The sequence below is a fragment of the Ammodytes marinus genome, assembly GCF_949987685.1.
Source record: "Ammodytes marinus genome assembly, chromosome: 13".
Lineage (NCBI taxonomy): Eukaryota > Metazoa > Chordata > Actinopteri > Uranoscopiformes > Ammodytidae > Ammodytes > Ammodytes marinus.
Window position 1 is genome coordinate 25208361 of NC_137217.1, and position 15589 is coordinate 25223949.

Genomic DNA, 15589 nt, shown 5'->3' on the forward strand with positions numbered 1-15589 from the left:
AACTAACTAACTCTCCAAACTACATTGCAAGAAGGATATTATGGATTTGGGTTTGACAGCAGAGCACCTTTCTTCATGATACAGTAAAATGTATTTGGTACATACGTGGATTTCTGATATGCCAGCTGAGTTCTTTGAGTTGTTCAAGGTCTGCAAAGAAGTACAAAAGGAGTTGAAGGTTTCTTTGTCTTTCATCAGGACTCACATTTCGTTATACCTACATATTATCACAGCACCAGTGAGCAGAACAAAAAAATGTCAAGCACGGCTCTATTTTTTAAGCTGAAAGTTGTTTGAGAAACGTACACGCTCAGTTGGACGAGTGAGTGACCTTGTGGAAGTGGCTGCTGGACGCCTAATTATGTGCTTGGGAGAACCGTCAAATTAAAAGTTGGACTTTCCTGCTGCCGTCAGCGTTATCAAGAACACCAAGAGACAACTGAGTTGAACTGTGTCCCTGTCATTGTGCATTAGGTGAAGTGGTGAATTGGACCAGACAGCTTCCTAACTTTACATTCTCTTTCGGGTTTTACCTTCAGCGGTGAAGTCGTAGCTTGACGACAGGTTGGGGTTGTCATTCATCTCCACTGTGTAGAGACCTAGATCCTCCTCAGAGGGGTCAGTGAAGGTCAGGACAGACCTGATGGACACATTGAGAAACAGACAGCTGCATCTTTCAGAAATCATTCTTATCTGTCCTCCATACAGCTCAGCAAAGTTTTATCCACTCTGCTTTTCTGGCCCACTAGTGTTATCTCAATGCCTTTCAGCCAGCTGAACTTAAAATTTAATTATTATTATTATTATTTTATTATTTTATACGTGCTACCAATGTGTGGAATAGTGTGGATGTGAGAGATGACAGGCTTCCCTAAAGCTAAGAAAAGGATAATTAAAAGAGGCTGGATATCAGCAGGGGTCTCATGAGAAATACTTTAAAGCTAACACCGGACCACATCTAATGTTAATTTAATCTCTGAATTGAAATCCCATTAGTTAAAAACATAAAAAAGTCATTTGCAATAAGCTATTCTATCAATCCATCCATTCATCCATCAAAACAGTTTGTCACGGGTCAGTACTGCAGAATGAACAAGTAGAGTGGAAGTAGAGACGTACAGTTATGGGCTTTAAGCCGATACACACAGAGAAGATAGAAAACACAATTCATAGAAAGATTTGTGTAAGAGTAATGATGTTATAGAGGTGCACCAAACTTTTTAAAATTTTCTAGCTACATGTATTTTTTGTTACAATTCAAACACAGTTTTTTTGGTATATACTGTATAAGTACATTTTTTGGGCAGCCAATCACCGACCTGTTCTTCTTGGTTACTGTGCGAGCTCTCCCGGCTTCGATGGCCTGTGCGTAGCGTTTAGTCCAGAGGAACTGGCTGTCGTCGTTCATCACCTCCGCCTCGTAGCCCAGGAATATGAAACCGTCATCGTCCACGCCGATCTCAACGTTTTTGGTGCCTGAGGAGGATGAAGGAGTCGGTTAGTATGGCTCATACATTTTTAGTTTAGTCTACAATATGCTGCACACGCTTTCAGCAAATGCATAGCCTTAGAAGGCCAGTGTTAACTCTAATTATATTTGAATGTTTTTGTTATTATTATTATTTCTGATTGATTTCCTATCTTTGCAGTTTGTAATGCTAACTCTAAAACTCGCTGCATACATGTGAATAAAGTAGGTTCCATTTAAGTTAAAATGCTACACACTGTATGGTATACAACATGTCTTTTCGATATCATGACTGGGATAAATCGACGTTCTCAGTTGTCAAGTAGGCACTAAAAAAGGCATTTGAAGGAACAGTTTGACATTTTAGGGAAATTTGTGTTGGCCTATTCACTTTCTTGCTAATAGTTAAAAGCTGTGGCCAGAAGCCTTTTTACAGAACCATTTTAAATATTTATGCTAACCTAAGCTCACCTAACCGTCTCAAGCTTCAGGTATCAACCTAATCATTTTTTATTTGAATATCCAGCAAAAACACAAACAAGCTTGTCTTGATAAAAAATCTCCTGCACTGACTTGAGTCTGTGGACATTGTTCCAGTTGTTATATATTGTAAAGATCCAGCACCTCCAACAAGCCTTGGAGGTGATATATTTTTTTAAACACAATATTGGTATATCTGGAACCATAGTTGACTGACCTGGTTTGGTCTGAGCTGTGACTGGCTCAGTGGGCAGAGAGGCACAGCCCGCTCCAGCCTCATTGACAGCCACCACACGGAAACGGTAGGTGTGACCCGCATGAAGACCTGACACCTGGAAGTCATAAGAAACATATCAAATATTTACAGAGCTTTGCCATAATGTATCATGATTGTATGGGAGTAATACAAATGTTCCTGGCTTACAGTTATCAAATAGACCCATTCTGTATACAACAAAGGCATAGTTTGCCCTGTTACATCAGGTTATTGACAAATCCTGATTATAAATCATGAAATAGAGGCCATTCAAATAAGCCAATGCATATTAAGAGTGCAAATCATCTCTTTATCTTTCTGTTATCTTGAACAAAAGCTTGTAAAAAGATTTCTTCAGCTTCACTTACCTTGTAATATTTGTCTAGGGTTGGCTCTTCACTCAAAGCAGTCCAGCTGTCTGAATGGTAACCCTGGCTGATTTCCAGCAAATAGCCAGTGACGGGGCTCCTTCCCTCATACAAAGGTGCCGACCACAGCAGCACCAGGGAGCTATTTCTCACTTCCCTGATTTCAATGTCATAGGGACAACCTGAGAGAGGTTGAGAGGGGAGCATGGTCATGGACATGCTGTAAATATGATCACATTATGTGTGTGTTTGTGTCTAAAAAGCCAGAGGGTGAAAAAAATATAATACAAACTCAAACAAACTACATGTAAAATGACAAAACAAGGGAAAACAATATTGGTCTGTGTTAATTCACTCTGTGAATTTATCAAAACCAAAAAGATTATAAAGTTTTAACAATAACAAACCAAAAGTAACAGTAAAGTCACAATTAGTACAGGGCCTTACCTTAACCCTCTTATCCTTGGGGTCAATTTGACCCCATTCAATGTTTATCATTCAAAGAATAATAGTTGACATTTTTTTTGCTGCATATTTCACTTTTCCTAATTTGATGGGGACAACTGATCAACCATAACATATAGAGAACAGGTCAACTCACTGATAGGTTTCATTATCAAGGGGTTATTTACAGTCATATGAAAAAGTTTGGGAACCCCTCTCAGCCGGCATTATAATTGACTCTGCTTTCACAAAAAAAAGATAAAAGTGGTATGTCTTTAATTTACCAGGAACAGCTAAGTACTGGGATGTTTTCCAAACAAAGATTTTTTGAAAAGCAGTATTTGGTTGTATGAAATAAAATAAAATGTGAAAAACTGGCTGTGCAAAAATATGGGTACCCTTGTGGTTTTGTTGATTTTAATGCCTGTAACAGCATGTAAAACTGATGACTTTAAACGCAAAGTTGGTTGGATTATGTTGTTAAGCCTTGAACCTCATAGAATTGTCTGTTTAATCATGAGAAAATGTATTTTAGGTGCCTAAATGCAAGTTGCACTTCTCTTTGACTCTCTGCTGAAGTGAGACAGAATGGGATCATCAAAACAGCTCCCAAAAGATCTGAAAAACAAAGATTATTCATTGTCATGGTTTAGGGGAAGGCTACAAGAAGCTTTCCCAAAGGTTTCAATTGTCAATTTCTACTGTAAGGAACGTTGTCAGGGAATGGAAGGACACAGGCACAGTTGCAGTTAAACCCAGGTCTAGCAGACCAAGAAAAGTACAAGAGCGGCATATGCGGCGGATTGTGAGAATGGTTGCACACAACCCAAAGATCACCTCCAAAGACCTGCAAGAACATTTGGCTGCAGATTGTGTGTCTGTACATGGTTCTACAATTCAGTGCAATTTGCACCAAAACATCTGTATGGCCGGGTGATGAGAAGGAAGCCCTTTCTGCGCCCACGCCACAGATACAGTTGCATGGAGTATGCAAAAGCTCATTTAGACAAGCCAGCTTCATATTGGAAGAAAATGCTTTGGACTGATGAGACAACAATTAAGTTATTTGGTCTTTATAAAAAGCAGATGTTTTGGTGCAAATTGCGCTGAATTGTTGAACGATGTACAGATACACAATCTGCAGCCAGATGTTCTTGCAGGTCTTTGGAGGTGATCTGTGGGTTGTGTGCAACCATTCTCACAATCCTCCACCTATGCCGCTCCTGTTTTTTTCTTGGTATGCTATGCCTGGGTTTAACTGCCACTATGCTTGTGTCCTTCCATTTCCTGACAACGTTCCCTACAGTCGAAATTGACAATTGAAACCTTTGGGAAAGCTTCTTGTAGCCTTCCCCTAAACCATGACAATGAACAATCTTTGTTTTTCAGATCTTTTGGGAGCTGTTTTGATGATCCCATTCTGTTTCACTTCAGCAGAGAGTCAAAGAGAAGTGCAACTTGCATTTAGGCACCTAAAATACATTTTCTCATGATTAAACAGACAATTCTATGAGGTTCAAGGCTTAACAACATAATCCAACCAACTTTGCGTTTAAAGTCATCAGTTTTACATGCTGTTACAGGCATTACAATCAACAAAACCACAAGGGTACCCATATTTTTGCACAGCCAGTTTTTCACATTTTATTTCATTTCATGCAACCAAATACTGCTTTTCAAAAAATCTTTGTTTGGAAAACATCCCAGTACTTAGCTGTTCCTGGTAAATTAAAGACATACCACTTTTATCTTTTTTTTTGTGAAAGCAGAGTCAATTATTATGCCGGCTGAGAGGGGTTCCCAAACTTTTTCATATGACTGTATGTATTTAACAAATAAAAAAAGTGCAATTTTCTGTAAATCATTTTCTGGAGGCAAATATCCCTGGGGTCAGATTGACCCCAAGGGTGAAATGTGTTAGTAATATTTGAGGATAACAGGAGGGTTAATCTACCTATTCTGACTTCAAGCCGGGCATGTGCTAGTTAATTTTCAGAATGATTTTGGGCCACTTTTAAATTATTAACGGCTTAGAGGAAAGGCCATTTACCAAGATTAATGAGCTGCACTTCAAAAGTGGCATTTGTGTGAGAGCCTCTCTCCATTCTCAATATTAATGTCACAAGAAGCTGATATGAGTGGGGGGAGCAGGACTGTTGACAGAGCCACCACATACAGGATCCACTGTGTGGCTGAGTTTGTGTGTTTGTAATAATAATGCACCATACCCACTTTTAGAGTTTCAGGTTGATTTTCAGGTTGATGTTCCCTTACTGTTTGAATTGATAAAAATGTTGATATTTTCATCTCCAGTTATTGATGAGCTGAAGCAGCAGCCCATTCCAAAGTAAGTTAACAGTGAAAAGCTTTAGCTGAAAATGGATTGCTCAAGTACACTTCATCAGCACAGATACTCACCACCGGCCAGGTCAGCATTAAAGCACAGGTTATACACAACGTATAATGAATTATGCTAACTCCCTCTAACTCCAGGCTATTATTTCAGCTGCTGTTATGCACTTGAAAGCTGACCTCTGCCTCCGCTTTTACACTTAAATGTCAAAATATGCATATAGCCTGTTTTTATTCTGGAACTGCATTTTGACCTATTTTGTTGTGAGATGCACTTTTAAATGGAGTGCGTGGTAATGGGTCCTTCAGTTGATGGATACATCTAAACTCCCTTACCAAACCGGAGCCAATACACCTTTAGTTATGTAGACGAACCGCCTTTAGAAGAAACTGGTCAGAGTTTAAAATTGTTTGAAATAATTGGAAAACTTGGAAATAATTCATTTCTAAAATTGAAGTAGTATCAAAACTAGTTAGGAAGCCAAGCATGGTCCTGTATGCAGTGTGATGTGGAAATCCCAGTGCAAATACAATGAGAAACATCCATCCTGTGTCCAAAAGCTAAAACCTTTAAATAGAAACATTTTAGTACTCTCATAGATTTTGGATTGTTTACTGAGAACATTTTATTTTCTAACAAGGAAATGCAACTTTTCTTTGGAAATAACATAGAAGACACAGATTTCCTTTCAACACAGAGTATTTTTTACATTTCTTAAAACATGTATGGAGTGGGTGTCTAAATAATCATGTCAGCAGTAAGAAAAATAGTGAGAGTTCATTTAGAATCCTTTTTTTTCAAGTTGTTCCAGCCTTTCGATGCAAATTTTTTGTATTTTTAAATGTAAAATATAAATATATATAATGATATAATATATGAATTAACGGATTTGAAAGTGACCTGACATTGTCCGCTCACCTGGCTCTGGCATGGTCCACTCCTCACACAGGAAAGCATCACTGGCCTCAGAGGGCTTCCCGATGCCGGCCGCATTGGCAGCAAACACACGGAATTGGTAGAAGAGTCCACTGGTCAGGTTGCAAACCTTTGGAAACACATCAGGAACAGAGAAGCTAATAAACTGTGTGAAGTAATGATGGTGGTATCGAAGACAAACATGTGCAGATGACAATAACAGTATAAATAAGCTTACTTTTAACTCTATTAAAACGGAAAAAACTATTTAAAAATATCTTCTCTAAACCACACATGAGGAGGTATTTGCATTTCAAGTTTAGTCCCAAATCACAAGCTATATATCCCACATCTCACTCAATCGTTTGCTGCACAGGTCTTAGGCCGCTCAGAGTTAGGGTTAGGAAAACAACTCAAGAATGTCAGTTTTCCGTTAAATGGTTTGTATTCTTGTGTGGAAATATAGTTTGTAGCGGGCTTTTGTTAAATGCAACACAAAAACTTCACTCCTTCATACAAATCATATCAATCACACTGGCATTGTGGCTTTAAAAAAAAATAAAAAACAGATTAGTTGGAACATCGAACAGGAGCAAAAGTTCCCTAGTTGTATAGTCACCCCCCACCCCACCCCCCACGCAGACTCAAGCATGCATTTTTGAAGGTATTAGCTCTGTTGCTGCTGAAACAATTTTTTTTTTGTTGAGCCCCCAAGACGCCCCGGCCATTAGGAAGAAAAGGGATTCGGCCTCATTGATCCGTTCATTGATCCTCCTATTCACAACCACTTAGACTTTAAGGCCCTTATCGCCCATGTGAACAATTGTGAACTCCTGCTGCAGCTCTCATCCCGGTAACTAATTGACACAACCAGATGGAACGTATTCTAAAGTAATAACAATCACTATCTATAAAGTAATTCCCCCCCGCCCCCAACTCCTTCATTATCTATAGATCCTCCTCTAATGACATTCAGAGTAGAACAACAACTCTCCTATCAGATTTATATACAGTCCGACCCCAAGAAATGTGAAGGTTGCTAAAATAAGTGATAAGAAAGTACATATTTCATCCACTAGATGGCGAAAGGACTGCATTTGATTAATGTGACATGTTTTTCATCCTCCAGTGGGCGATTGAACTTTGTGTAAGGTGCGGGGTCCACCTCTTTGTACAGTGTTTTCCACAGGTAAAAAATTAGCAGGTTTTGACGGTTGGGACACTCAAACCATGACCTGCGCTTCATCATGTAAAACTCACTCACAACAAAGCCAACCCGATTCCCTAAACAGTGCATTCAGCATTACCAGAAAGTCTTTATACGTTTCTCTTCTCTTCTGACATCTACTGTCACTAGTTAAACTGCAGATTAAGATTGTTCACAACAAAATATAGGATGATCTTAAAACATAAAATGCATTGCTAAGAATACAACAGTGTTTTACCAACATTTTGGCCTGTTACTTCTTGCAAATAATCTTCTATCAATTAATAAATCCAAACGTTTTAGTAAGCTTGATTTTAATATCTGATAGAAGTAAAAGTAGGACATTTGTTTTTTATATAAATGTACCTTTTTTTATTTATTTAATTTAATAATCTGGTTGAATTTCAATCAAAGGAGAGAAAAAAACAACAGCTTCACATATGTGACTGTTTTAACAAAGCAGGTTCAGTGGCGTATCTTCATAAACAGTTCGACTTTGTGTAGGCTTATGTGGCAGAACCAATAACATTTACTGCACAACTCCAATCCGGCAAAGAAAAAGCCGCCCTGAGCGAAAAAATTGCAGCACAATCAATATTCCAATTACTCTAATTTGCATCCAGAAAGTCAGCAGCCTGATTTAAATAACAGCATGAAACAGCTCTTGTGGGAAGTGGAGATTGCTCTTTTTCAGGATGTGAGGTTGTTGAATTGCTCTTGTACCCCAAAAGGGGGAGCTGCAAGTTCTCATCTGAGGGTCTCCAATCCTCTAGACTCCACACACACACACACACACACACACACACACACACACACACACACACACACACACACACACACACACACACACACACACACACACACACACACACACACACACACACACACACACACACACACACACACACACACACACACACACACACACACACACACACACACACACACACACACACACACACACACACACACACACACACACACACACACACACACACACACAATGTCTAATTACAGAACACCTGTAATCTCCCTGAGACATGTTAAAGATTTGACTCTTCTCCAGGTCTCCATGGACACTGCTTGTTGCCTAGTGACACAACCAACATGGGTGAAAGAGCTTTAGCCAATACTACCATAATTTCTGAGGCAATGGCTTAATGGAGAGATAATGTTTATGGGTATAATTAAATTAAACGTAAAAGCAACCCCTCATTTGTAGTATTGACTAGAAATATCTCGCAGGTGTTCTCTATGCAAGCAATGCTATTGATTATTTTCTTCAATTCTCAAAATTGGAAAAATTGTTCCTTTGAACAGTCATATTATGACCAGATAATAGCATACATTGTTGTGCATTATGATTGATTGATTGATTTATATATTTATTTTGTCCATGGATGTCTTCCAACAAAACTCATTTCAACATTCTCACATGTACAATCCATAAAACCATGACGAAAAGGAGGCAGGGTGAAGAATATCTTATATTTCCTGCCCCCTCAAAACAAAACAAACAACAAAAAAAAACACTCTACATGTCAACTCATGTCAGTGCATGACGATAATAAATGAAACAAAATAGAAACCAAAACATCAATCTGAAACTGATTCCAAAACAAAGCAAACCATGATCACAACCATCAATATAGAAATCATCAATTTCTACAAGTGCTCATACAAATTCATTGTTTTCTCTTTAAATCGTTTTTTAAACTGAAATATATATGGATACTGCATGTGCATTATTTAAAATATCTTTCTGCATTGCTTCATGCATATGATGTGAAAAGAAAATAGTTTAAATTTAGAAACAAGACAAAGTTTCTACAGCCACGCTAGCGGTTCTGAAGGCTGCACTTATAGGCACAGTGATGCCTTGAGCTAAATCCTAAGGTTGGCATGCTAACATGCTCACAATGACAATGTGAACATGCTCTTGAGCAGATGTGCTTTAAATGTACACACTTGTAATTTAGAGCGTTAGCATGCTAAGGATGATGGGAATATCACTAGTTTAATATTAATATTCAAACAAATTAAACCTTTGACATGATGGTCTTGCTCAAGGACACGTTCTTAAATCCCTAAATTCAAGGAATCATCCTTTGGGCACCAAGCATGTTTTACTAAATTAAAATGCCAATCCATTCAACAGTTGTTGCGATATCTGCATCAAAGTGGTCGACCGACTGACCAACATTGCAATCCTGTTCGGTGTCACCCAATGCTTTAACTGCACCATGCTGCATTATGCTGGAGCACTGACCTTGAACTGCCTTTCTTTTGCAGGCTTGACGGTGACCTCTCTCCAAGTCTCCGTGCCCTTTTCCTTCTGGTCCAAGTAATACCCACGCACAGGGTCTCCCCCGTTACAGGCAGGGGCCCTCCAGCTCAGCACCATCTCTGATGCAGTGCACAGCAGCAGGGCAATGGCAGAGGGAGCAGAAGGAACACCTGCAACAAGCAGATAGGAGACAGGTGGTATAGTGGAGAGAGTCTTGGCCAACTACAACTCCTGTCTAACTTCCTCCTAAACTCTAGGCCCATATAAGGCATTCCTGAGATAAATTTAGAAAGACAAAATCAACTCATTTTCTATATTTTTCTTCACAATGAATAGGACTTCAGGTGATGGCTGAGAGGCAGAACAAATGTGAGAATATTCTGACAGTGAGTGGCACACCAAATGAGTCATCATTGCACTGTACTAGTTTTAGTCTAAAACGTCTTTATAACACTCACACATTTATCAACTCCTGAGGCTATGAAAGAAAGAAAATAACATGAAAAAGTCTGTTCGGAAAAATTCTTGTGATTATTGCCTACTTGAAAATCCAGTCAAACTGATTGTTAGGGATGCAGTGCTGAAAAAGTGAAAATTATTTTGTCTCAAGTACTACGAAAAGTCTAAAACTTCACATAGGCATAATTTGTCTCTGATGTAAAGTACCAAAATTAGTGATCTGAATTCCATGCTGTTTTAGAGCAAGTTAGCTCTTAGAAAAATACATACATTCGGACAAACTGTTCTGTCAGTCAAAGGAACTAAATATTGGAATACTCTCCCACTCACAATAAGAGACTCACACAATTATTCAACCTTCAAAACACACCTCAAACAGTGGATAAAAGAAAAGCAAGTCTGTGACCACCTTTAAACTCTTTTATTTTCTTGTGTTATTTGTGCCTTTGTACAGTATACGTATGTATTTTTTTTAACCTGTATTTCTTTGCATGCCAGGGACAACAGATGAAATCTAGCACTTTTGCTCAAATCTGGCATTTTTACAGCTGTAACTGTTACAGCTGTTCATGAATATGCATTGTCCCTAACAAATAAGTAAAAAAAAAAAATAATAAAAAAAAAAAAAAAAAAAACTTCTTTACGAAGATCTTTACAAAACATCTAAAAAAAATAGATAGATTCAACAGGTGTATAATAAATGCCTGTGTTCATAAATTAGTAAAAGCACCAGAACATGTTAAAAAAGTCCTTGATACTCAGGTTGTCTCTTGAAATAAATTGAATTGTCCACTTTTTTGTGACCTGGCCGGCAGGGTGAACTTACGAATGGCTGATTTGAGGAGCACGGGCAGAGACTCGCTTGAATAGTTGCTGTTTCCTGCTCGGCTGACGGACTTCACCCTGAACACGTATTCTTGTTTGGTCTTCAGGCCGTGGACTGTGAATCTGAGAAGGAGAGAAGAAGAAGTCCAGGTAACTTCAGCTCAATGTAATTACCTGGTCAACCAGAAACAAGACAAACAATGCTGTAATATCAGTTCCCCCATTACCTGTTTTCTGTAACTGGCTTGTTGTTGACGGTCTTCCAGTCTTGGCTGCCAACTTCACTGTAGTACAGGTAGTAGCCCAGGATGTCCTCTTTGTCTTTGGGCTCCTGCCACTGGAGCAGGACTGAGGTGTCGCCGTCTCGGATGGCCATGGGGGTGTGAGGTTGAGCTGGCTTGGCTGACGGGAATCAAATTAAAAACAAATCAGGTTAAACTGGAGCATAAATAATAAAATGTAAATTGTCTACAAGGTAGAATTCAACCGACTCTTTGATTGACGACAGAGCTTTTAAATATGAGCAAGTCTCGCCCAGGGAAACAAAGAAACACATCGCCACATTACATCAGTATTACTGAAGCTGAAAAGTGGTGGAAGATAGTTTATTTAAGTATAACTTTGCGTTGTGCTTGTATTTAAATATTTTTTTCTATACTTTTCATATCTATACAACACATACTATATGCTCCACCAACATAATATGATGCAATGTTGAGGATACAACAACTCATCAGTGCATGAAATGAGCTACACCTTAACAGCTACAAGATTAAAATGCTGCTCAGCTTGACAAATCAATAATTATAATCTTTAAGATAATAAGAACCCTCTCTAAAAGAGCATGCTGTGTCATATGCAATTTAACTTTTAACTTTCTATCTACTTTGAATATTTCCATACTTTCTTAAGTTTTACCTTAAACACGTAAAGGAGTGTTTTTATACTGTAGTACTGTCTCTTTCACTTTTGTACAAGCTCTGGGTACTTCTTCCACCTCTGCTGTTGATACAACATTAAGGTTGTATACTCAAAGCTTCAATTTAGACATAAGACATACATTAAGCAAACCATAGGACTGCTCATATTGCAGAAATCCCTATAGAAAATGCATCACACAAAAGTATGTGTGCATAACTACAGTGGGTTCATTATATTGTAGGTAAAATAACTCAGAAATCCAACAATAGGCAGAGTTATTATAACGATACAGTGTGCAGCATATAACTTCCCACCTTTTGGCTTTCCCAAAGAGATGGGTTGAGTGGGCTCAGAGGGGTCACTGACGCCGTACTTATTGACGGAGCGCACTCTGAAGCAGTACTCCTTCCCCTTGGCCAGGTCAAACAGTGGGAACCTGGTAGAGTTTACCACCATGTCCAGACTGGCCAGCTGCCAGCTGTTCTTCCCTGCCACAGACTGATCAAAGCATACAGCGTTAGAGAAATCACAAAGATCATTTCAAAAGCACTATTTATCTCAAGAGTAAGTTACTCATCCTTCAGATATTCTGGAGAGGATTCAATCTGAGCAAGACAGATGGACTGCTAAAAATACTCTTTAAAAAGTAAAGATGTGTGTTTAACTGGCCAGTCTCTAGTTTTGGAGTAAACAACTCAAAGATGGGGGTGGGGCGGCAAAAATAATAAATAAAGGTATATTTACAGGCATAAATATAAATACATTTGCATATTCAGAAAGGCAGACAAAATATGCAGACAGAGATCAAAGCTATGGATGGACAATGCAGGTAAACTGTGGACAACCAGTGACTCATCTTGACATCTTTTTTTCCCTCTTTGTCAATCAGTTATTTCAGCCAAGGAGGCTCTAGCCTGTTAACCTTGTCTAGATTATATTGTACGTGTACATTTCTCTGTTCGTCTGCTCTGAGTAATACCATTATTTCCTTGTGTAACTTGCTGTTTGAGGAGGAAAACCCAACAATAGACCGAAGGCATGTCAATGAGATCGGTGATTATAAAGTACTCGCTCAAGGGCGAAAGGGATATTTGAATGTTTCCTTCATTATATAAGAGGAAGCGAAGCAGCAGACTTTAGCAATCTCAGATGCATTTGACAGATTTGACAGTTTTATTACCCTGGTCATTTATAAAAGTCCAATAAAAATCTATTTCCTGCGGCGGGTTTCTGATTATTGCGGCTAGAAGCTGTTGGTTGTCTGGCTTGATATTGGAAAGCCGAGGCCCATGTAACATTCTGCAGAAAGGGTCAGTCCAAAAACACCTTGGATATATTGGAAGAAAACCTTTGTTATTTTAGCCTCCTTTTGAACTTTGAATATTGTGTTTGGTAGGGCCTGCTTTGTTTTTTAATTTAATTCTTTTAATAGGCGATACATCAAATGTTTCATTGTATAGTTAAAACTAGAATTAACTTTTTACATATCTCAGACCAAACAAAGCCTTCAGATCTCACATGCAGGTAGATTTCCAGTTTCCCAGTTAGAAAGTGGAAAGCAAGAAATTAACTCCCACCCCCCCCCCCCCCCGCCCCCCATGCCAAAGCGCAGGGCATGAAAGAGCAACATCAAGGTCTGTTTGCTTTTAATGAGTCCACCAAATCCCACTAAAACTGACACCACTGTGGTAGAACTATGTGTGTTTTATCCCTCTTCCTTCTCTTTGATTAGTGCTGTGGTTGGGAGCCTGCTGTTCATTTGGCTCACGTTCCGGCAACAGACTGAACAAACCCAACAAAGGACTTGGTGGAACTGGTGATGCGAGAGCAGCAATTGTTGTATTCAGCAGATGTGTAGGCATTACTCATTAAATAGGTGCTTTGTGTCTGAACGTACAGCATAATCCTTTGTTTACATGTTTTTGTGTGCGTATGTATCTGATAGCATCAGTATAGTGAAAGTCTCTGTGTAGGTGTGAGCATGTGGGCAGAGGGTGTTTGTTTTTCTTGTTTTCTGTATTAATGAACAGCTAAAAACCCCTCCATACGGAGGCCATTTTCTCGCTCATCACTTCCTTTAAAAGGGTAACTATAGGCAAATAGTTAGCACATGGTTGCACATTCTTTTAATCCAGCATATACGCAGCAACATTAGCATTCATTTGAAGTTGTGTGCCTGGTCGACCTGACAAATGTAAGTCTCTCCTTTTTAGCTGTGTGTTACTCTGTACTAAGTCCCGTGGGAAATATCTGTCTCTTAAAGCTCCACCATGTTCACCAGCAAATCGCTAACTGTGTGTGTCAGTTGTTTGATACCGGGCAGGTAGTGTGTGTACACTGGGTTTTATGAGAGCTCTTTTTGTGTTTTGTTTTTGCAGAAAAACAGAGAACAGTGAGACTGAATGAAAACAGCAGTTGCCTTGATACGCTTCATGAAGCGGAGGGGAACTACAGATTTGTGTGGAAACTTCTGTTGGTCTGTCACTATACCAGTGAACTCGTTTTATCATCTGACGTTGTTAACACAAGCACATTTTTTCAAAGTTACCATGAATTCCACTCATCTAGTATTCTGCTTTTAGTTAGGATTTTGCAGTCATGTAGTTCTGAGCAGGGACTGTTTCAAAAACTGTCTATAAAGCTTAGTGTGGCTAGTATGATGTCTTCAAAAAACCCCAGTCGAAAGTGCTAGAATCTGAGATTTTGCAGGGTGCACCAGCCTAATAAAACTCTTCCATGCTTTTATTACCATTAAACAACTATACAACTTTTAACAAAAGAAAATGAAATGGATTTGATGGACGGCTTTATTAAACGCTCACCAGTCTGCAAGTTTATGTTTTACTGTGCTGACACGACCTGTACATAAAGTCTGCCTCGGAGTTGGTACAGATTTGTCTAAAAACTAACTAACTGATAAACTGATTTGAAGCCGATCTGCTAAAAACTTTGGTATAGTCCTTTAGGAGGAACGAGATCGAGTCTGTGGGTGAAGGGCAACGGGATGAAGGTGATCAACCAAGATACCCCAGAGTTATTGTAATATGAGGGTTTGTGTGTGTGTGTGTGTGTGTGTGTGTGTGTGTGTGTGTGTGTGTGTGTGTGTGTGTGGGAGTTATAGACTGACCCGCTCCACATAGAAGGTGAGCTGCTCCCGGCCTCTGGGTTCAGGCTCGGTCCAGCTCAGCACTACGTAGGTGTCGCTCACCTCGCAGGCCCGGACATCAGTGGGAGGGAAAGGAGCTTTGACCTGACCTGGAGGGCACAGAGGAGGAGGAAGGCTATTGTTCCAGCAATGTCAATGAGAAGGAACGTTTGCTAACTGAGGGCTTTGCTTTTTTAAAATTCTCCTTTACTTTTTGTTGAGAGAGAGAGAGAGGGGGGAAACTCCAGAGGAAAAACAGAGGAGTGCAATCATAGATTTTCTCTTGACAGTAAAGAATTTGCAACCACATATGAAATATAATGTAATTAGTTGAGCTTGTCTATTTGTCCTATGCAGGTTGGTTATCTAAATATGTTTTTTACATAAAGTTCTATTCACGGCTATCGTTTTGTTCCTTCACTATTCTTCTGAGAAATAACGATAAAATGCACTCCGTTAAA

General features: G+C 39.1%; 1 protein-coding gene across 1 annotated transcript in view; it reads right to left on the reverse strand.

The window, feature by feature from the left end:
- The window catches only part of myom3 (myomesin 3), a gene marked incomplete at both ends in the record, with an annotated part of 48421 nt that overhangs the window by 7655 nt on the left and 25177 nt on the right, over positions 1–15589 (reverse strand). Inside the window, 11 exons of the mRNA XM_080039623.1 lie at positions 106–150; positions 534–640; positions 1320–1476; positions 2166–2280; positions 2573–2754; positions 6288–6414; positions 9761–9948; positions 11064–11185; positions 11290–11464; positions 12298–12481; positions 15111–15238. Coding sequence (XP_079895749.1) covers positions 106–150; positions 534–640; positions 1320–1476; positions 2166–2280; positions 2573–2754; positions 6288–6414; positions 9761–9948; positions 11064–11185; positions 11290–11464; positions 12298–12481; positions 15111–15238 — 1530 coding nt within the window. The remainder of the gene's footprint in view (positions 1–105; positions 151–533; positions 641–1319; positions 1477–2165; positions 2281–2572; positions 2755–6287; positions 6415–9760; positions 9949–11063; positions 11186–11289; positions 11465–12297; positions 12482–15110; positions 15239–15589) is intronic.